The sequence below is a fragment of the Poecile atricapillus genome, chromosome 23 (genome assembly GCF_030490865.1).
Source record: "Poecile atricapillus isolate bPoeAtr1 chromosome 23, bPoeAtr1.hap1, whole genome shotgun sequence".
Classification (NCBI taxonomy): Eukaryota; Metazoa; Chordata; class Aves; order Passeriformes; family Paridae; genus Poecile; species Poecile atricapillus.
Genome location: NC_081271.1, coordinates 1,809,727 through 1,832,764, shown reverse-complemented (window position 1 = coordinate 1,832,764; position 23,038 = coordinate 1,809,727). Strand labels below are relative to the sequence as shown.

General features: G+C 51.5%; 1 protein-coding gene across 4 annotated transcripts in view; it reads right to left on the bottom strand.

The window, feature by feature from the left end:
* Nucleotides 1–8,035: 8,035 nt before the first annotated feature.
* The window catches only part of NFASC (neurofascin), a 54,658-nt gene continuing 39,655 nt past the window's right edge, over nucleotides 8,036–23,038 (bottom strand). For 2 of the 4 annotated variants that reach the window (XM_058855486.1, XM_058855487.1), the window contains 4 exons: nucleotides 16,441–16,572; nucleotides 14,250–14,319; nucleotides 11,098–11,109; nucleotides 8,036–8,415 (listed from right to left, as the gene is read on the bottom strand). In XM_058855486.1, the coding sequence (XP_058711469.1) occupies nucleotides 8,184–8,415; nucleotides 11,098–11,109; nucleotides 14,250–14,319; nucleotides 16,441–16,572 (446 nt within the window). In that variant the 3' untranslated portion in view covers nucleotides 8,036–8,183. The remainder of the gene's footprint in view (nucleotides 8,416–11,097; nucleotides 11,110–14,249; nucleotides 14,320–16,440; nucleotides 16,573–23,038) is intronic. The other 2 variants (XM_058855488.1, XM_058855489.1) reach the window with 1 other exon arrangement.

The following is a 23,038-nucleotide window of genomic DNA, read 5'->3' as shown; positions in this document are numbered from 1 at the left end:
GCGGGCGGGCAGAGCGGCTCGGGCATCATCATCATCATCATCATCCTCATCATCATCATCATCATCATGCATAATTCATCCCGCAGCCTCTCCCGCCTGCAGAGCCCCCTCGGCTGCTGCCGTCCCTGGGGCCGGAGCAGGTGTGGGGCTGGAGGGGTCTGAGCCCCTCGCTGTGGGGTGGGAGCAGCCCCAGGACCCCCCATCCCTGTGTGGGCCCGGGTGCGTGCAGCCCCCGAGCCTAAATATATCCACGGATTACACAATCGATCCGTGATTGTCGGGATATCTCCGTCTGTCCATGGATTTCTGAGGCTGTAGGCACCCAGGGGTGGGATTCGCGCCCAGGAAATCGCTGCGGGGACACATTTTGGGATGTTCCGGCTGGTGTGGGTGGTCCCCGACCCTCCTCGAGGCGTGGAAGGGGATTCCTCCCAGCGAGAGAGCGCGGGCGGCAGCACCTTTGCGTCACCTTTGTGTCACCTTTGTGTCACCTTTGTGTCACCTTTGGGTCACCTTTGGGTCACCTTTGGGTCACCTTTGGGGTTTTGGGTGTGCCCAAAGCCTCTTTCGGCTCTCAGGGTTTGCCCCAGGGGGCTGCACCCGGCGCCTTTCCCGGTAATATCGGCAGCTCCCGGCTCTTCTCCGGCTGCCGGGGGAGGTCCGTCCTGGAGGGACGCTCGGGGGTGTGACAGGGACACCCCGGGACCCCCGGCAGGTCCCCAGCTGTGGGGGACGCGGCTCTGCCCGGGTGGGAAGGGTGCCCGTGCTGGGGGGGCTTCGGCGGTCGCTGCCAGGTTGTGGGAATGTGGATTTGGAATGTGGATTGGGAATGTGGATTGGGAATGTGGATTTGGAATGTGGATTTGGAATGTGCCAGGGAGCCTCCGTCCCTTCCCAGCTCCGGCCCAGAGCTGTTCCTGACGTCGGGAGATCAGCGGGCACCGGGGCTGGCCGCAGGTTAATGGGCTGCAATTAGAGAAAAGTAATTAAGGCCTTAGTGTCTCTATTGATTGGCAAAGCTCCCGCGGCCGCAGGGCAGGAGGGGACCCGAGGCTCCCGTGTCGCCTCCCCTCGCCCAGTTTGTCCCAGTTCGGGCTCCCCGCTGCCGGTTTTGGGGTGAGGAAGGAAGAGTGCGGGAGCCAGGCCCGCAGGGAAAGGATGGATGGAGAGAAATCCAGGGGAGGAGATGAGTCCTGTGCCGGAGGAGGGAGGGGGACCTGCCCTTTGTCCCTCTGTCCCTCTGTCCCTCTGTCCCTCTGTCCCCTCCCGTCTGCGCCTCCGCCGGCAGCAGCTCTGCCAGGGTCGCCCTGCAGGTGACAAAGCCACCGGGAGCCTCTGCGAGGAATCCCTTGGATATTCCCAGCTCCAACAGGGAAAACTCAGCCATGGGAATGGTCAACAGGCTGGAGCAGCCTCCAGGAGGAGGAGGAGGAGGAGGAGGGAACCTGGCATGGATCCGGTCCTGCCCCCCGGAGCTCGGGGGCCATGCGGGTGTCACCCCCGGCCACCAAAAGCGCCAAACCAGCGCGTCTGGCCCGGATCCATCCCGAGGATCCGCCCGGTCCCGCTCCGGGAGGGATAAAATCCCGACGGGAATGCTGGAAGAAGCCCGTGGAGAGGCTCAGACCTTGGGCTTGGTGCTCCCAGAGGCTGCGGGCAGCGGGAAGGGGGGATTGGGGGACTGGGGGAGTCCCCGGGATGCTGGCAGCTGGAATTTCTGCACCGGGAACTAAACGCAATTCCACAATTCCATCCTTCCTCGGGGCAGAGCGTGGCTGGTGCCTCCATCGCGCTGAGAACGTCTCCACTGGGCAAAAAAGTGCTTTTCCCCCTCTCTGCTGTTCCTGGAAATGCTGGGAAGGGGGCGGGAGAAGCCCCCGCGGCAGCAGGAAGCACTCAACCCTTCATCCTCTTAGCCAGGCCCGCCGCAATTACATCTCAATTAACCAAATGAGCTCGCTCTCCCCCTCCTTCCAGCCCCTTCTCCGCCCCGGGGAGCCTCTGCCAGGAGCACTCCGGAGCCTCGGGGCAGGAAGGGCTGGGAGAGAGGGATGGATCCCGGCGGGAGCCGCGCTTGGCTGCCAGGAATGGGGGGCTGGGGTCAATCCCGCATTTTCTGGGCAGCGGGAGCTTCTCCCCCTCTGCTTCCCGGAGGTTTGGGGGCTGAAAACGGAGCTGGAGAGGATCCAGAGCTGCTCCTGAGCATCCTCCTTTCCTGGACAGGGAGGGGATTTTGGGAATGGTGAGGATTTCCGTCTCCAGGCTCTGGTTCCGGAGAGGATCCAGAGCTGATCCAGCACCGCTCTCTGAACATCCTCCTTTCTTGCTCAGGTCGGGAATTTTGGGAATGTCAACCACCAGACTCTGCTGCTTTTCCCTCTTGGAATTCTAAGGGAATAACTCTCGGGCTCAGGATGAGTTTTGAACCATGTTTTATTATATGTTTAGTGTTTTCTCTATACAAAAAAATCCAGTCTTTTTTTTTTTTTTTTTACAGTGATTCAAAAAAAAAAAATGATATCTGAGTAGTTTGGCCTTCTCTCATCTCTCATGCAGTTGGTTTAGAAGTCCTTAAATTAAACCCTTTTAATTTTGTTTTCCCCTTCCAGTCCATAAATCTCGCTGGAAACTGAATTTTTACAGCCTCAGCTTTACATTTCTCACTGGAACGGGTGGGGTTAACGCAAAGGTGGTGGGTTTTTTCCTTCCTCTTTGTTCTCTTCTTTTTTTTCTTTTTTTTTTTTTTTTTGCTTTAAAAAAAAAGGCAAATAAATACACAGGATACTTGAGACCAGCCGGGAGGTTGGACAGAGAGGACAGACTGCGAGATATTTACAAATTAAATTAAAACAAAAAAACATCCGGTGCTTTCTGTCGGATGTGAGGGGGAGGAACAGACATTTCAAATGACACCGTGAGGGGACAACTCTGGTCTGGGGGTCTGACACGGGATTTTGGGGGATTGACATGGAATTTTGAGGGGTTGACATGGAATTTTGAAGGATTGACATGGAATTTTGGGGTTGACATGGAATTTTGGGGTTGACACAGGAGTTGGAGGGGTTGACACAGGATTTTGGGTGCTTGACATGGGATTCTGGGGGTCTGACATGGAATTTCGAGGGTTGACACAGGATTTTTGGAGTTGACATGGATTTTTGAAGGGTTGACACGGAAGTTTGGGGGTCTGACAGAATTTTGGCCGGTTAACACAGAATTTTGGGGGTTTGACACAGAATTTGTGGGTCTGACATGAAATTTTGGAGGTCTGACATAGAATTTCGGGGTTTGACACAAATTTCAGGGTTTGACACAGAATTTTGGGGGTCTGACACGAGGTTTCGACAGTGCTGAACAACCAAACCTTGATGTCCAATGTGAGGACACGGAAACACGGGCGAGGGGCGCTACTGATGCCGTGGGTGGCGTTGTGAGGACCAGAAAAGCATCGTTATTCTCGTTAATAAAACAGCTTTTAGTGCAAGAAATAGGAGGTGTCTCTCTTTTTTTTTTTTGTCTTTTTTGTTTTTCTCCTTGGTAAGTTTTTTTTTTATTATTTTTATTTTATTTTTTATTGCTTAACTGAAATCTTGGTTGCTGAAGGTACAGGGAAAGCCCGGGCTGAGGAGGTGACGTCGCGGGTGGCGCTCGCAGCTCTGCTGGGACCTGTGCGACGAGGAGAGGGTTCGGGATGCGCCGGGAAAAGTTGGTGGCTTTGGGATGCACCAGGAAAAGTTGGTGGTGTTGGGATGCGCCAGGAAAAGTTGGTGGCGTGGCCAGAGCAAGCGCTGTGGTGGCCCTGGGTGACACTTCCCAGCTCTTCCCTTCTCCCTCCTGCTCTCCCCCAGCTCCCGCTGGATCTCCTGGATCGTCGGTGACACCTGGATTTGGGATCTGTCACCTCCAGGCAGGCAATGCTGGCAGCAGGGACAGCATGTCCTGGTGTGCGGTTGGGTTTCTCCGAGCAGGATTTTGGGGTTTTGACCAAAATTCCAGTTTTTCCCACTGGTTTTGTGCCTCCAGCTGCGGTGTCACCTCAGGGAGAACGGGAGCAGCCTCTGGATCAGGGAAGCGGTGTCCTCATGTCCCAAATTCCTGGTGTTCCTGTCCCAAGGCTGGGTGCCAGGGAGGCCCCTGGAATCGAGATGGAGCCTGGATTCATCTCCAGGACATGGATGTGGAGTTGGCTCAGAACGTTGTAGGAGCAGGACAAATCTACACATTTGGGGTTGAGCTTGGCTCCTGAGAGTGCTGGAATTTGGGGTTTGGTGCTGGAATTGTGGGTCTGGTGCTGGAATTTGGGGTCTGGTGCTGGAGTTTTAGATCTGGCTCTTCCCTTCCTATTTATGATTGAGAAGCTGACTCCTAATTGAAAGCCTTGATGAAGGAAGGGTTCTTTCTTCTGGAGAACTGGAAGTGTTCCCTGCCCCAGAGAGGTTGTGCAGATCCCAGGGAGGGATCATCGTCCCTGTGATGGGAATGGGAGCATCCCTGCCAGCCCTGGGTGTCCCCACAGGAATCAGGACAGGAGGTGACTGGGATGTCCCCTTTGGGGAGGAGATGGAGCACCAGAGCAGCTCCCAGGGAATGGGATCAGGATCAGGGTGGGGAACACCCCATAGCCACAAATCCTTGTGTGGATTCTCCATCTGTCCATCCATGGATTCCATCCATCCATCCATGGATTCCATCCATCCATGGATTCCATCCATCCATCCATCCATCCATCCATCCATCCATCCATCCATCATCCATCCATCATCCATGGATTCCATCCATCCATCCATCCATCCATCCATCCATCCATCCATCCATCCATCCATCATCCATCCATCCATCCATCATCCATCCATCCATCCATCCATCCATCCATCCATCCATCCATCCATCCATCTCTTACTCCAAGGATGCTCCCAGGACGTGGAGTGGGTTCATCCCAGCCTTGTCTGGATTTTTGGGATCTGTGGGGTCACCCTGCGAGTGCTGTGGAAGGTTTGGGGTCAGGGCTTTTCTCCCCATGCAAACCTTGAACTTTACTCAAAGGAGTAAAAGATGAGAAGTTCAGGATGAGTTTTTAACCTGAATTTTCTTTGAGCTCCAAAACTCCAGGGGAGAAATTCTGAAAAATTGTCAGAATTTTTGCTAAATCTTAAAGATGTGGAGAAATTTTTACAACAAGCTGAGACAGGGCTGTGAGTAACTTACATCAAGTTGTTTTTTCACCTCTCCATCTCCTCCCTCTTATTACTCAAGGTAACCTGGGGGTAAGATTGGGAATTTTATGAGGAAATTTGGGATAAGATTGGGCAGAGTCCAGCTCCTTCCCATTTCTTTTCCAAAGGGATGCCGACAGATTTCCTCAGGGATGAGGTGATTCAGGAATACGGGGTTTTAATGGGAATGGCGCATTGTGGATACCCAACACGGACCTGCTTCCAGCAATCCTGGCCTAATTTCTGGAGGTTTGGAGGTCTTTTGTGGTCCGTCAGCAGCGAGGATTGAGAGTGCTGGGAAAATCCCAGATCCAGAGGCTGGATTTGTTTGTCTTTCCCAGTGGTGCCTGGGCAGGGAGTTGCCCAAACTCACCTGGGAGTTGGGAATGGGTTGGAAATGGGATTGTCCCCATGCCCAGGGAGGTGTCACCTTTGGAAATAGGATTGTCCCCATGACCAGAGGCGGTGTCACCTTTGGAAATGGGATTGTCCCCATCCCAGAGGCGTGTCACCTTTGGCCTGGGGGGTGTTTGCCTAAAAGCTGGATGGAATTCCTGGAGCTGCTGTCCAGAATGGGATGGGAGGCAGGAGTGGGATCAGGGCATGGCTGTGTCCACACTGAGGGTCACAACGGGACTGTCCCTGCCAGGGGACACGGCTGGAGGGTCCTGGCAGGGGGTGACGGACGAGGGACATCCCTGGGACAGCTCCCCCAGCTCTGCCTCTTGACCCCAACCTAAACCTTGGAATTCCTCTGCCGTTGGTTTCATGGAACAATCTGGGTGGGAAGGGACCTTTTAAGGTCACCAAATCCAACCCCACGAGCTCCATCTTCACCCCATGTTTGACCTATCAGAGAAGACGACCAAGATAAATGATAATTATTATTTTAAGGAAGGCATTTGCATTGGATTAATTTGCATCCATCTCTCCTGTCGGCCCGATCTGGGCTCTTCCCGGGATCCATCGGGATGTGGCAAAGTCCCTCTCCACCATCCATAGCAGTGGGAGTATCCCTGTCACCGATGTGTTTCCAGAGCAGAAAGAATAACTGCGCGAATCCCGTTGCATTCCATCCAAAAAAAAAACCTCCATCCTCCTCAGAAAATGAAAAAAAAAGAAAGGAAAATCCATCCAAAAAATCCATCTTTTCCAAAAGAAACCCGACCTCTCTCTCGCTCTCCGCGAAGGTACCTTTGGTTTCAAAAGTGCAGGAAGTGGGAGGATTCACGGGACGCAGTCCGTCAGGAATCCCTGCCTTCTACCCTGATCCATGCTGGGAGAGCTGGGAATGCTCCCAGATATCCCATTCCTACTGCTCGGGTGGATCCGAGGCCGTCAGGGGCGTTGGAGCGGAGTGGGAAGAGCATCCTTGGAGTGACTCCCCGGGAAGTCCCAAGCTGTGTAAGGCATGTGAGGGAGCGCTCAGGGGGGGTTGCTGAAATCCTGGGAGTCTCCAGGCGGGATGGGGATCCCACGGTGGCTTGGCTGAGTGCTGGAGGGGGGAAAGGCCACTGTCAGAAAGGAGGAGGGGGTTTAGTGGGAAAAACAGCTCCCCTCCGGCTCATCCCAGTGCCTGCGGAGGTGTGGATTCCAGTCCGGTGTTCCTTCCCCGTGGTGTGGCCCTGAAGCCTTCAGGGAATCCTCCACCTGATCCCAGGGGGTTTTTCCATCCTCACCAGCTCGCTTGGATTATTGTTTTGCTAATCATTCTGGTCTCCTCATCCTATTCTGATCCCGCTCCTGCTTCCAGGCCCTCTTTGCTACATAGGATTTATGGAGTTGCCTTGAAAAGAAAGCAGGTGTGGGGTGGGGGTCGGCTCCCCCCAAAATCCCTACAAAGCAAATTTCAACCCAAAAAGGTTTTTCTGCAGTGTTGTTACCCCGGGCTTGGCAGGGGAGAGGCTCCTGCCCGTCCTTCCACAAATCCCAAAAGTTCCTCCACAACCTCTTCTCCTCCCGGGATGCTCCAGAGCTCAGTGGGAATGGGGGAATGAGCTCCCTGTGGGTTTTCCCAGCCTCAGTAAGGACAAATCCCGGTGCTCAGGGAGGTGGTGGGGACCTGCTCTTCCCTGCATAGGTTTTTTTCAGGAGGGAGGGTTTTTTTGGGAGAGGTTATGGGCAAGGTGCTGCCGTGAGGATGGACAGCTCAATAATGCAGTGTTTTCATCCCAAAATCCACCCCTCTCCTCCTTCCACGCCTTTGCTCTGCCCAGGCCCCTCTCACCCCTTTTCCCTCCCCAAAATTCTTTGACTTCTTTCCCCCTCCCCTCTGATCCAGAACCTTCCTGGAAAATTAAACCCAAAAAGTTGGAACTCCCTCCTAAAAGAACAAAAAAAGCCTCAGGGAGCCGAGCCCTACACGGGGCCTCTCCAGACTGGCCCTGAGGCAGCCCCAAACCGGGGAGCAACCCAAAAACTGGGGAGCAGCCCCAAATCAGGGGAGCAACCCCAAACTGGGAAGCAACCCCAAAACTGGGGAGCAGCCCCAAATCAAGGGAGCAATCCCAAACTGGGAAGCAACCCCAAAACGGGGGAGCAACCCTAAAACGGGGGGCCAATCCCAAACTGGGAAGCAGCTCCAAACTGGAGAGCAGCTTGAGCATCTTCCCCACTCCAGCCGCTCTGGCTCAGCCCCGATTCCCACTCCGGCTCCCGCCCCGCGCGTCCTTTGCCGTTGGCTCGTTTGCTAAGGATAAATGGCATCGGCGGCCGCCTGGGCTGCCTGGTTGCTTGGAATTTTTTTACTTTTTTTTTTTTTTAAACTTTTTTTTTTTTGGTATTTTTTTGCTATTTTTAATCTTTTTTTTTTTCCCTTCTATTTTTTGCTTGTTTGTTTCATTTTTTTTTTTTTTTTTAGTCCACGCTTGATTCCCTTTCCTGTCGGAGGCAGCGGTGGCGGCGGCTGCCGGCGGAACCCCCGGCCGCTCCGAACCCCTTGGGCTGTGGGTGTTTCTCCCGGCGTTTTTGCTATGCCAAGGAATAAATGGCATTGACGGGGGACGTGGCCTCGGAGCTCTCGTTGCCCTCGGTCTCCTCTTTGTCCTTCTTGACCGTGTACTGGCCGATGAAGGAGCCGTCCTCGTTGAACTGGCCCTCGCCCCCTTCTCCGTAGTCCACCAAGCTGTCGTCGCTCTCCTGCTGCTTTATCGTCCCGTCCAGCGAGGTCTGGCTGTTGGGAAGAGGTTTGTTGTCTTCATCGCTGGCAGCAGAAGACAGACAGACACGGCAAGGGTTGAGAAACGGGGCTGAAAACCTTCCCCCGAGGGATGGAGGTCCTAAATCGATCCGCAGCGGGAATACGGCTCAGCAGAGCCCTAAATATTGGGGGCTAGTCCGGGTGTGGGTGGAGGGTTGTGGGGAGGGTGGGAGGTGAAGGTGGTTGGGGATCTCTGAACACCCAATTTTACTATTTTTCAGCTCATTTTTCAGCTCAATTCATGATTAATTAATTAATTAATATATTATTTATTTATTAAATAAATTTCTTAACTTCGGCTTCCTCATCTCAAATTTATTAAACCTTGATTTCCTCGTCTCAATTCCTTTACCTCAATTCCTCGATCACAATCTGTAACTCCCAGTTTATTAACCTCAATTTCTTAATCTCATTTTTTCCCTCTCGGTTTTTTACTCTCAATTTCTTTCCCTCAATTTCTTTCCCTCAATTTCTTTCCCTCATTTTTATTAACTTTCATTTCCTGCTCTCAATTTCTGAATCTCAGTTTTTTAACCTCAGTTCATTCATCGCAGTTTCTTACTCTCGGTTTCTAAATCTTCATTTCTCAATCTCGATTTTTTAACCTCAACTTCTTGCCCTCGATTTCTTAACCTCAATATTCCACCCAAAACTTGGATCAATCCAGCTGGATGAACATCAGGAATAATTTTCCTTTGGAATTGTTTGGATTCTTTCTCTCAGTGTTTTAGCCCCCCTTGGTAACCTGGTTTAGTGGTTTGTTCACAGATTTCCTTGAGAAAAGAGTTTTTCCTTTAAAAAAAACACATTTTTTTCTGGGAAAACATGTTTTTTTCCCTTGAAAAAATGTGTTTTTTCCTTGAAAAAACACAGTTCTCCTTGAAAAACCACATTTTTTTCCTTGGAAAACAGTGTTTTTCCTTGAAAAAAATGCAGTTTTTCCTTGGAAAAATGCAGTTTTTTCTTAGAAACCACAGTTTTTCCTTGAAAAAAACACATGCAATGGGGAGCATTGCGAGGGGACACTTTTAGGATGCCAAGTTTTGTGCAGCTTCCAAAACTTCTGGGAATTTACCTTTCCCAATTTATTTCTGGGCTTTTTTCCTTGTTCAGTTTGGGTTTTTCTCCTTTTCACTAAAAGTCACTAAAAAACAAAGAGTTCGACCCAAAAGGGGAAAAAAAATCCATTTAAAGGTTTCTTTTTAACCAAAATCTGACCAGGGAAATGCTGTTTTTCCTTGAAGGGCAGGGATTGGTATCCCATAAATTGAGCTATTTTGGGAAGGATGAGAGTGGATCACTCTAAATTGATATAAAAATCAATTTTTATATCAACTATTCCATAGTTCATGCAAATTCTGTCATATTCCTGGAGATATCCCTGAAATATTTGTCCTCCCACCTCCATTCCTGTCTTTTTCCAGTTGTTTTTTTTTTTAGCTTGGGATTTGCCAGGCCTGCTCCACTCCATTCCTTTATTTCCCTTAAAATTGGTGAAAATTTTGGGATTTTTTTTTTTTTTTTTGCACTTTGCTTGGGATCTTGAGCAGGGAAAGGCATTAAATTTCCCTCATTCCACGGGATCTGTTCTCCCTCATTCCATGGGATTCATCAGCTCCCTGAAGTGGGAGAGGAATTCAGGATCCCACCGCGGGTTTCCTTGGATCAGCGTTTTGGAAATTCGGTAACACATCCCCAATATTTGAGACTTTCTGTTAACTTGGCATCACAACCAAAAAATTAATTTTTTAGCTCTGGAAGCAGCTTTGTTTGGTTTTTTTTTTGGGAAAAAGGAGGAATAATTCAGTGTGGAAGCAGGACTGGTTAGAAAGCCCCAAAAACACTGAGTAGAGAGCGGCAAAACACAGATCCTCAATTCCCAACGCCCCTTCCCAAACTTTGGGGGGCAGCTCGAGCCAAATCCAGAGCCAAATCATCTTTACCGGGGGGGTTTGCGGCACCAAATTCCCGCCGGGAATTCATTCCCGGAAAATTCCTGCTGGTTTTACCTCTCTCCAGGGCTGTTTATCCCGTTAGTGTGTTAGGAGGGAGCAGCTCCTGATGGGATCTAACCCTGTTAAAATGGATTTCTGGGAGCGCGGCTGAGCCAGGAATTAGGGAACCGGAGTGCCCAGATGGGAATCACATGGGAAATGCTCTCCTGAATCCCATAAATCATTGGGAAGAGGGGGAGGCTGGAGCCAGAGGGAGGATTTTCAGGACTGAGAGTGGGCAGATTGGTCAGGATCCAGCGGTTTTGGCTCATGTCCCTTGTCCCCATTCCCTGGGAAGCACTTTTTCTTGGAAAACTAGTTTTTCCTTGAAAAAAAAAAAATCCCAGTTTTCCCTGGAAAATCCACATTTTTTTTTTCTTGAAAAAACCCACATGCATTCCCAAGTCCAGTCCTGCTCCACCAGGAGGGAGCAGCAGCTGGAGCTGGGGGGGCCTGGCTGGATTTGGGGGGCACACCCAGCCCACGGAGCAATTCCAAGAAGGGCCTGACTCTCCGGAAGCTGTGACGGCAGCGGGAATTAGAGGGATATTGTTTAATGTGTTAGGCAGGGACGTGGGAACGGGGATGGGGAAGTTTTGGCCGTGAAGAAATCAATGGGAGGAAGGAAAGAAGGAAAACAAAATTCCCAAAAAGCGGAGTGTGCCGGACTTCTGGCGGCATGAGGTCCTACCTTTCAAGAGACCTTCACGGTCCATGTGGATAGACCAGGTGAAAAGGAGGAGAAGGAATGGGAATAAAACAGAGAGAAGCAGAAAGAGCCTGATCAGAGAGAGAAATGAGGAGGTTCTGCATTCACAGGGGCAGTGCTACGACCAAAAAAATAAAAAAAAAAATGGGAATCATCGCCTCGTTATACCAAATGGAGCTGGGAGAGCCGTTCCAGGTGGGATCAGCCTCCTTGGGTGCCCCCAGGAAGCCATCCCAGCATGGAAAAGCCATCCAAGAAGGGCTGGGGGTGATGTCCGGGGGACAGTGGTGGCTCTGGGGACCGGCAGCAGGAAAAGGGTGGCTGGGTTCACCCCAGCGTCCTGCTGGGATTCCTTGGATTCCCTCCCTATGGATAAACCTGCACCTTCCCAGAGTTTTCCAGAGCTTTCCTCCCTCACGAGGCTCCCGGGACAGTTGTGTGCCCTCCCCTCTCGCTGCCTGCTGAGATGTCCCCTCCTGGCAAGTGGCACTGCCTGCTCTGTGTCACCTGTGCCCTTATCCTGGATATCCAGGGAATCTGGACCCTAAATCCACTCGGCTTCCCCTTCCCAGCATCCGGAGTTTCCAGCCGCCTCTCCACGGGCAGCACGGAACATTTGGTATAATGAGGCACCGGCACCGGCACGGAACGTTGTCCATGGATAATGGTCCTGGCTTGGGAAGGAGATTCCCTGCTTGGGAACGCCATTATCCCGGGATCAGAGTGGAGAGATGTGGCGGGATCTCAGGATGAGGAGCTCGGAGAGTGGCATGCACAGGGCACCGGGGACGTGAGGGTGACGAGGGCACAGCAGCCATGCCATGGGGAAGAGGGGACGGGAGCCGGGATGGGCTCAATTCCTGCCCTTCCCTGAAATCCTAAATGCCGCCGCTCCCGGAGCCCGGCCCCACAATCAGCCCCGAGCTCGATCAGCCAACAGCTCCAGCCTCCGGCTTCACCTTCCCTCCTGCCTCCCACAGGGAAACCTCCTGGAATTCTCCCAGGAATCCTGGTGTTCCTCAGGATTGCCAGCACCCCCTGGCAAAGTTTGTGGGTTCATGGGTTGTTGGCTTTTTTTTGTTTGTCCTTGTTAAATTGGGGATTTTCCCCCCTTTTATTTAGTCCATAAAACTCCATGGATTCCAACCCAGAGTTTTATTGTCCTCCCACTGACTCCTGCCTTTCCCCTGGAAATTTTAGGGCTGTCCATAGAAGTCAGAGCTCCAGCTGAGCAGAAGGATGAAGGATTCACCCCAATCCTTCCCCTTGCCTGAAAGGAAACACCCCTTGGATGGTGCCGGGGAATTTCTGCCAGCCATTCCAAGAGCTTGGATTCCCTCTGGAGGGAGGCAGGGGGTGCCTGGCCATGGATTTTCCTCGGGAATGGTGGATGGGGCCAGGAGGTGGTGGCTGGGCCCCCTGGGTGGGCTCAGGAGAAGCAGAGATGGGAAATCTGGGATTGCTACCAGATGCAATGTGGGAATTCAGGCTGTGGGAATCCCTGTGGGAATCCCTGTGGGAATAGGGGGGTGGTTCAGGCTTCCCACAAACCATCCCATAAATTTGGGAAGCATGAGGCTCCCTATCCTGACTGGAACCATGGTTAGGGGCTGGGCTGTGTCCTGGTTATGCCTCATTCCCATGCCAGGAGCATCCCATAAAATCCTTCCTTGGGAAGGGATGACTCTGACCCCAAAACCTGCAGCAGAACTGGGCTGGGTTCATTCCTCCTCTGCTGTTTTCCCTGTCCCAGCATGGGATCCAAAGGGAGCATCCCAAAAATTCACAGGTGGAATTTCTGGCCAACCCTGGAAGTGCTGAGCAGCAGGGAGGGGAGGAAGGTGCTGGCCCTGGGTGTTGTGTGGGACATTAAGGAATTCCAGCCTTTCCCTACAACATCCTGCTGGAATGTGTTTGCATTCCATGTTTTTCTCGGAGTCTGGGGAGCTTCGTGGAATCCTCTGGAATAAAAATATCTGTCTGAAATGGAATTTCTGTGCCTCTGATGAAATAAGATGATGAAATAATATCCCTGGTTCTGTTCCATTTCTGTTTCTGATTCATGTTGTTTCCCCTAAATCCTCTGGCAGAATCCCTTCTTATTCCATCCCTTCCTGAATCCCAAATCAATTCTTCCCATGCTGGGAATGACAAGGGGTTCAATGAATCGCTGGTTTAAATCAGGAGGAGAAATTCCCACCAGCTTTTGACCTCAGCTCAGGTGGGAAAGGGAATTTTAATTCCTTAAGGAAATCAAATTAAAATATCCCAAATCCCCTCGGCTGCCAGGTGAGTCCTGAGAGTGGGACCTGCTCTTGCTCCTGGGGAATCACGGAGAGCTGGGAATGCTTGGGAAGTTCCTGTCCCTTCCTGACACATCCCAGGAGTTTTTCCTGGAGGGAAAAAGGCTCCGCTGCTCTTTAAGGGTGACATTTGCGTGCAAAGAGAGGGATGGAGCCAGGGAAGTCAGAGAGGTTCCAGCTGAATCCCTGCTGGTGCCCTCATGGGGGTTTTAGTGGGATTCTGTGGGGCTGGAGCACAGGCAGACCCCAAATCACTCCCCTTTCCTGATTCCAGCCCTGATCCCAACAGAATTTTGGCCATTTCTCTCATGGATAAGGGGATCCTCTTTAGGATGCTTCAGAAATACCCTCAGGCAGCTACAAAGTTTGGGGTTTGGGGGTGATTTTTGGGATTTTATGTGTCACTCTGCTCCTGGTGGGAGCTGTTCCAGTGAGCTGATCCACAAATCCCATCCCCAACAGAATTTTGGGCATTTCTCCTTTAGGATACTCCAGAAATACCCTCGGGCTGATACAGAGTTTGGGCTTTTGGGGTGTTTTTTGGGGTTTTATGTGTCAGAAGTTCCATTGAGGTTGATTCACTCCTGCTGGGAGCTGTCCAAGGTTGCCGGTCCCAGAATCCCGGGAAAAGGAGGCGGAACCCCACAACCTGGCGACTCCGGCAGCGTTTTAGGAGCCGTTTCCTCCGGGAATTACTCACAGCGGGAAGGCGGCAGGAGGAGGAAAAGGGGGGGACAGGGATCGTTCCGGGGGGGGGGGTTTGTGGCACCACGGGGTGGGGGAGGGGGCTGTGATGGTGGGGGAGGGGTCGGACATTCCATGGGGTCCTACCTGTAGTCGAAGGATCCGTCCTCCACGTTCTTGTCCTCGGGATTGAGGTGCTCGTCCTTGTTGTCCCGCACTGCGAAGGAGCAGAGCCCCCTCCCAGTTAAACCAGTAAGGATGGAAGGGTTTGGAAATGGGGAGGGGCTGGGGAAGGGTCCTGGGGTGTCCCTGAGGGGGAGGAGCTCGGGCGGGTAAAAACTGCACCGGGGAGGGGTTACAAAGGGCTTACAAAGGGCTTGCAAAGGGTTTGTAAAGGGGAAAAGGGTTTGAAAAGGGTTTGTAAGGGGTTTAAAAAGGGTTTACAAAGGGATTGCGAAGGGTTTGAGAAGGGTTTGCAAAAGGGTTACAAAGGGGTTACAAAGGGCTTACAAAGGGCTTACAAAGGGTTTGTAAAGGGTTTGTAAAAGGAAAATGGGTTTGAAAAGGGTTTGTAAGGGGTTTAAAAAGGGTTTGCAAAGGGATTGCAAAGGGTTTGAGAAGGGTTTGCAAAAGGGTTACAAAGGGGTTACAGAGGGGTTAGAGAGGGTTTGCAAAGGGTTTACAAAGGGTTGGCAAAGGGGTTGCAAAGGGGTTTTCAATAGGGTTACAAAGGGGTTGCAATGGGGTTGCAAAGAGTTTAAGAAGGGTTTGTAAAGTGAAAGGGTGTGAAAAGGGTTTGTGAAGTGTTTACAAAGGGTTTACAAAGGGTCTACAAAGGTTTTATAAGGGCTGAAAAAGGGTTTGAAAAGAGCTTTACAAAGGGCTTACAAAGGGTTTGCAAAGGACTCTGCTGTGGTGGCACACTGAGGGGATGTCTTAATTGTAGACTTTTCTTAATTTGAAGAAATGATTTTTAATTATTTCTTGAAATGATAAACGATAAACAGATCGCAAACGAGAAATCAATAATAATGGTGTAAATGAAATATTAATGCATTTTATTAGTAAAGAAACATGTGGAAATAATAACAAATAATAAATTAAGTGAGGCTTCTCAAAATTTATATCTAGAATTTATATATAAAACTGTGTGAAAGTATGAATTTAGATTTAAGTAAGAATCTATTTATAAATTTATAAATAGGAAAACGATATAGCCACAAATTCATGACTCTCAATTCCCACTACAGAGGGATAAACCCATCACAATCCCAATTCTCCGACACCTGGATTAACCCCCAGAATCCTGGGCCTATTTAAACCCTGGGATTGCTCATTCCTAGCTTTTCCCTGGATATTCCCCCACCACTGGAATACCCCTGGATAGTTTAACCCCTAGGATTGCCCATTCCCAGCTCTCACCTCGATATTTCTCATCACCGGATTGTCCTGGACCTGTTTAACTTTTGGGAACGGCCATTCCCACCTCTCACCTGGATATTTCTCACCAGTAGATCATCCTGGACCTGTTTAACTTTAGGGAATTGCCATTCCCACTTCTCACCTGGATATTTCCCAGGACTGGATAATCCCCAAGATTCCTGGATCTATTTAACTTTTGGAAATGGCCATTCCCACTCTCACATGGATATTTCTCACCAGCGGATCATCCTGGACCTGTTTAAGTTTTGGGAACGGCCATTCCCACTCTCACCTGGATATTTCCCAGGACTGGATGATCCCTGAGGATTCTGAACTTGTTTTACTCTTGGGAATGGCCATTCCCAGCTTCCACCCGGATATTTCCCAGGACTGAATAATTCCCATGGTTCCTGGATCTATTTAACTTTTGGGAATAGCCATTCCCACCTCTCACCTGGATTTTTCCCAGGACTGGATGATCCCTGAGGATCCTGAACCTGTTTTACCCTTGAGATTGCCCATTCCCACTCTCACCTGGATATTTCTCACCAGTGGATTGTCTTGGACCTGTTTAGCTTTTGGGAATGGCCATTCCCACCTCTCACCTGGATATTTCCCAGGACTGGATAATCCCCAAGATTCCTGGACCTGTTCAACCCTTGGGAATGGCCATTCCCACCTCTCACCTGGATTTTTCCCAGGACTGGATAATCCCCAAGATTCCTGAACCTGTTCAACCCTTGGGAACACCCATTCCCACTCTCACCTGGATATTCCCCACCACCGCGTTAACCCCAAGAATCCTGCTTAAATTTAGGGAACGCCCATTCCCACCTCTCACCGGGGCATTCCCCACCACTGGATGACCCCCTAGAATCCCTGTGGAAATTTCGGGAATGCCCATTCCCGTTCTCACCTGGATACTTCCCGCCGCGGCTCCTCTTGATGAAGCAGACGATGAGCAGGATGAGCACGAGGAGGGCGATGGCGCACATGAGGCCGATGAACCAGCCCTGCGTGGCGATGTCCACCTGGTTCTTGGTGTAGGCTGTGGAAAAACGGGGAAAATATTCCTGAGGAACAGAGCAAACCGTGGAGGGAACGGAGGAAGAGGAATTCAGGAAGCTGGTTTGGGAATTTTCTTTCGTTTGGGTGCGTCTGGGTGCGTGGTTGTGGTTGTAGCTCAGGGATTTGTGGTTTTTTGGGGGTTTTTGGCATTTTCTTGGTGTTTTTTTGGATTTTTTGTGGAGTTTTTTGGTGTTTTCTTGGTGGTTTTAGTGTTTTTTGGTGTTCTTTTTCCTTTTTTTTTTTTTTTTTGTAATTTTTGGTGGTTTTTGGGTGTTTCTTGGTGGTTTTTTGGTGGGGTTTTGGTGGTTTCTTCTTGGTTTTTTGTTGTTTTTTTTTTTGCTTGTTTTGGTTTGGTTCTTTTGTTTGTATTTTTGTGTTTTTTCCTTTTATTTTGAAAAACAAAATCAGTTTTATCAGGAACAAACAGCGAAGGGGCCCGACAGAAAGGAAAATCTGGGAAAAGGGAATTGCAAATAAAGGCATGGGAAGCTGGGGAAGGAATTTGATGGAATTTTCTGCATCCAAAAGCTGCTCTGGGTGTGGGGAGATCCAAGAGAAACCTTCCCAAGTCCTGCTGTCCAGGGATTCTGGAATTGCTGAGTTCTGAGGGCTCATTGGAAGCCCTGAACTGGGATGAACTGGGATGAACTGGGATGAACTGGTGTCCCTGCAGAGGTGACAGTGGTGGCTCTTCTTCCACCACCACCCAGATCCTGCTGCCTTTGGTGGCCACCAAGGGTCTCAGGGCTGGTGGAAGCCCCCCAGGAGCTGGGAAGGAGTGGGAACATCTTGGAATGACACAGGGAATGACAACAGGAATGACACGGGTCCAACCCCGGTGTCCAGGGATTTTGGGCAGCACCAGTGGATCAGGGAATCGCCGAGCCCTGAGGGTTCATGGGCAGCCTTGAACTGGGATGAACTGGGATGAACTGGGATGAACTGGGATGAACTGGAGTGTAGAGAGCTCTGATAGCTCCAGGTGTTTTCTCCTGGAGTAAATTCCTGCTTCCAACGCCTTCCCTGACTCCCAGTTCGCACGGTCAGACAGACAAATCCATGGCCTAAAAATAGCTCCAAGGTTGCCTTTTCCAGCCTTTCCTTGGAATTCAGTGAGGCAGAGGAGAAAATAACCTCCAGCCCAGCGGGGGGGCTGGACTTATCCAAGCTGAGGGAAAACTGAGACGTTCCCGGTGGGAATGTGGGAGAACAAGGGTGATTGGGATGAGATTGGGACTGGAGATGGGCAGGAGAGAGCCGGAAGCATCCTGAAAATCCGGTGGGAAAAAAGATGGATGAAGAAGGCAGGGAACAGCCCTCCCTCAATGTGTCTGGGGAGAAAAGATCTTGGAAGAGCGGCAGCAAATGGAAAAAAAGGGTTGGATTGGCAAAAATTCCAAACCCCCAAAATTTCAGGGATCAAACTGTGCTTATTCCATTGGAACTGAGACCAAGAGAAGGGCTTTCCTCAGGATGAAATCCAGGGAATTGCAGGCCGTGACAAGGAAATCTGGATTCCAAAGGAGAATGGCACGGAGGAGAATCTTTGGTCAAGAAGTGATGCTGGACCTGGAATGTTTTGTGGATTTTGGGCAACAAAGAGAAGGGAAGGAGCTTCCTGATGCTTCCTTTGGCTCCAACGCTGCCAAATCCCACATTTCCTTTATCCCAGACTGAGCTCCGGAGTACTCGAGGATGCGCTTTTAGATGGAGAGAATGCGATGACGACGGAGAAATGGATTCAATTATCCCAGTGCTCAGGAAGGGAAGGGAAAGGGAAGCCTGGAGATGGAGAAATTCCATGAGCAGTGATGGGAAAGGATTTTTCCAGGGAGAAACGAGGGGATCCTCAAAATATGAAATTCCAGAGAAGTCTGAGAGGCGGGATGGGGGTTGGAGCTGGGTTTGGAAAGGGGGGAGGATTTTAAACACTGAGTCCCCCGAAGATCTCACAGGAGGATGGGGGCACTGCTTGAGGGTAAGGGGAAAATTCCCATCCTTCCCGAAAGAGGGGGGATAAATCCACCCTTCCCAAAAAAAGCAACACTCGAGGACCAAATCAAAGTCCCTGCAAAGGTGGATTTGGAGTAAAGGAGTGAGTGTCAGGAAGGAAGGTTTGAAGCCTGCAGCTCTGCCAGGGGATTTTGTGATTTGCTTTAAGGTGAGACCAACCTCAAGGGAAAATGGGGAAGCAGCTGCGGGATCTGACAGGTCCTGATTGGAATTGCAGCTGCAGAGCCCTTTTAAAAAATAATTAATGATAATTTTGTGGCAGAAAATTCATTAGTTAAGAGTCATTGCTGGCATGGCAGGAGCAGAGCTCAGCTCCACCAAGTTTTGTCTTGGATTGCAAAAAGTGTGAAAAATCCCTTTGAGCTCCAGCCTTGTGTGATCCTATTCCTGGAACCCCAGGATGGCTGAGACTGGAAAATCCCTCTGGGATCAGCGAGTCCGAGCTGTGCCCGATGCCCACCCTGAGCCCTGAGTGCCACCTCCAGCTGCCACCTCCAGGGACGGGGACTCCAAACCTCCCTGGGCACTTCCAAGGCCTGGCCGCCCTTTCCATGAGGAAATTCCTGCTGCTGTCCAAGCTGAGCCTCCCCTGGCCCAGCCTGAGGCCGTTCCCTCTCCTCCTGTCCCTGTTCCCTGGGATAACATCCCAAATCCCCCCCGGCTGTCCCCTCCTGGCAGGGACTTGTGCAGAGCCAGGAATTCCCCCTGAGCCTCCTTTTCTCCAGCCTGAGCCTTCCCAGCTCCCTCAGGATTCTCCAGACCCTTCCCAGCTCCCTCAGGATTCTCCAAACCCTTCCCAGCTCCCTCAGGATTCTCCAAACCCTTTCCCAGCTCCCTCAGGATTCTCCAAACCCTTCCCCAGCTCCCTCAGGATTCTCCAAACCCTTCCCAGCTCCCTCAGGATTCTCCAAACCCTTCCCAGCTCCCTCACGATTCTCCAAACCCTTCCCCATCTCCATTCCTTTTCCTGGACATTCTTCCCAGTGTTTGGCCAAGTTGAGAAACCCATTTATTTATTTAAAATATAGCAGCCCTCCTTCTACTCCGCTATTTTTGTCATTTCCAAGTGCCCTTTGCTCCTGGGAGGAATTTTGTCAGCTTAATGAGCTGCCAGTTAATCAGGAGCAAAATCAGAACTCGGCCTCCTGCAGGGGAATATTTCTTATTTATCTGCCCCCAGCCTGAAGAAACCTTTAGAACAACGATTTACAAGATACATAAAAAAAACCCAAAAAACCACAACCCCAAAACCCCCAAAACTGCCTGGTTCCTTTTTATCCAAAGCATTCCCGATGCCATAGGATTGTCAGCGGGGGCCCTGCACTTGTGTCAGCAGCATCCAGCCAGGAGAGAAATGGATGTGGAGCATTTATTCCTGCAGGGAAGGCGACAGCTCCATGCATCCCACAGGGCTCAGGTCAGCACCAGCCTCCATCCCGGGGATAAAGGTGGCTCCATGCCTTATTCTCCATGAAAATATCAGTAGGAACCTCTCAATTATGGAAAATATATGCAGAGTCTTCCCAGCAGGGATCAGCCAAGGATATTGTGCTTTTTTTCCCTGGTTTGTTGGGTTTTTTTAATGATTCCTGGCTCCTTGCTGTCCCCTCCATCACCCCACGGATCCCAAAGTGGGGGGAAAGCAGGGGAGGAAGGAAAAGAGGCGGGTCCAGGTTGGGAATGGTTTTCCAGAGGGATAAAGTGGCTATTCAGAGGGGTAAAATCGTTATCCATAGGGATAACTCCCATGGTGGGGTGGCAGCTGACGGAGATTTCAGCCTCAGGGAAAGATCCAGAAACAAACAGAACTGGGGATTTAACCCAACACTGGAGTTGTGCTGGGAGGGGTCTGGGTCCAAAATCACCCCCAATGGGATCAGAATATTCCGTGGTCTGCTGTGCCATGGATTTGCTCAACCCCGGAGCAGTCTGGGGACGGAGCCGAGGGCAGCCCTAGCTGGGGGTTTGTCAGTGAGTGGGGCTGGATACTCCAGAACCACCTGGATGTGGCACCTGGGGACACGGTGGCCTTGGCAGTGCCAGGGAACAGCGGGACTCGATGATGGCAGAGGCTTTTCCAGTGTTAATTCCATGGAACAGCCGCCATCTGTCCCTGCCATGGAATTACCTGGTGATATTCCAGATTTTCTGACACTTTCGGATGCACACTGGGGGTGTGGGGAGCTCTGCTCCCCAATTCCCACAGCTGCCTCTCCCTGGGATTCCCATTTTTCTTTTCCCATTCCCAGCAGAGCCTGGAAACTGCTAGAGCTTCCCATCCCACAGCTGGAGCTGAGCAAAACCATTTAAAATCCTTGGAAATCCCCACCTCTGCCCACGACATGGTCGGGGAGGCTGCTCCAGTGTTTCCTGCTCCGTGGAATTCCAGCAGAGTGGAATTGACAGGAGCTGTGCACAGATCCCTATGGAAAAGCCCCAGGTGGATAGGAAGGGACTTAGGGCTGTTTGGATTTACTGGGAATCGTCAGGAGGGAACGGCGGAGTTTAATAAATGTATAAAACTCCTGTGGGAAAAGAAGAGAGCGTCTGGAGCCGGGTGGGAAATGGGGGAATCCACAACGAGGAAGATGTGGAAACCACACGGATACAAAGCCTGGAAAATTCCACACAAAATGCCAGAGGAAACATCCCAGGAGTACGGAAATCCCTAAGGACACACTTGTGCCAACACCACATTCCCACTCCCAATCCTGCATCCCGTCAGTGACATCTCGTTGTCCCGCAGAGTCCCAGCGCGCACCGAGGGGCCGCAAGCAGAGGCTGTGACAACACGAACGCGTTCTCCTCCCTTTCCTTCATCCCAAGGGATCCCCATCCCGAGGGATCCCCATCACCAGGGATCCTCATCACAAGGAATCCTCATCACGAGGGATCCCCATCCAAAAGGATCCTCATCCCAAGGGATCCCGATCACCAGGGATCCCCATCGCCAGGGATCCTCATTACGAGGGATCCTCATCATGAGGGATCCCCATCCCTTCCTGGGATTCTCCTCCTCCGTGCAACGCCTGGGTTGGGAAACACCAGGAATGGGGCGCGGTGGGATGAGGGGTTTCCATGCAGCCATGGCCAAAGCACTGTGGAGATGGTTGGGCCATGCCGGGGCCATGCTGGGGACACTCTGGGGACACGCCAGGGACACTCTGGGGACACGCGGCCGACGCCTGTCTCACCTGAGCTGGTGGTAAAGGTAATGTACGAGTGCTCGCTGGGGTGGGACCATATGGGGAACACCCACAGCTTGTACATCATCCCCGGCGTCAGATCCGCCAGCTGCACCGAGGACGGGCCCTGAGCCTTAACGGGGATTGATTTCTCTGTCTTGTTACCTGGGGAACAGAAACCGCACATCAAACCCCGCCCGGACACCCTGCGGGGACACCGGGGACACCGCGGCCCCGGCGCGGGGCTGGCCCTGCGGGCTGGCCGGGAATGAGGCGGCTCCCGGGGCAGGGAGCTGCTGGTTTGGGGTCGGTACTGAGCCAAGGAGCTGCTGGTTTGGGGTCACTACTCCAGGGACAAGGAGCTGCTGGTTTGGGGTCACTCCTCCGGGGAAAAGGAGCTGCTGGTTTGGGATCTTCTCCTGAGCCAAAGAGCTGCTGGTTTGGGATCTTCTCCTGAACCAAGGAGCTGCTGGTTTTGGGTCACTACTCCAGGGACAAGGAGCTGCTAGTTTGGGATCTTCTCCTGAACCAAGGAGCTGCTGATTTGGGGTTGGTACCAACCAAATGATTGTGGGTTTGGGATTGGTACCGAGCCAAGGAGCTGCTGGTTTGGGGTCGGTACCAACCCAAGGATTGTGGGTTTGGGATTGGTACCAAGCCAAGGAGCTGCTGGTTTTGGGTCCCTATCCCGGGGACAAGGAGGTGCTGGGGTCGTTACCCACTGAGAATTGTGGCTTTGAGGTTTTGTTCCTTCAAATGCCACCAAAAAGGGGGTGGACAACCACGGCTGTCCAGGAAGGGCTGAAATCTCCAAGATTTCCTCCGTCAGGCAGATCCTGGAGAGGGAATCCCAAGGGATTGATGCTGCTGCATGGATTCAGCACCTGGGCTTGTTCCTTGTGCTTCCCAGTGACTGGGAAAAAATAAGGGTGGGTTGGGAGCTGGGATATTTGGGATTTAGGGCCCAGCTAGCTCATATATATCCTGAAATAAGGGAATTTTGGAGACCAGGCACTGGTTTTGCACAGGGAATCGTTTCAAAGACAATTCAAGGTCATCTCCTGAGGGAAGCTGGAATGGCCAGGAGAGGTTTCCTGTGGGGAATTACGATTTCTGGGATTCCAGACCAGCACAGCAGAGGACGCAAGGGCTGGGAAATAAACTCAGGGACGAGCAGCAGCCGGCACTGCCTCTCCAGAAACCCCAAACCAACCAACAACACAACAACCTCTCCCTGAACCGGCACCA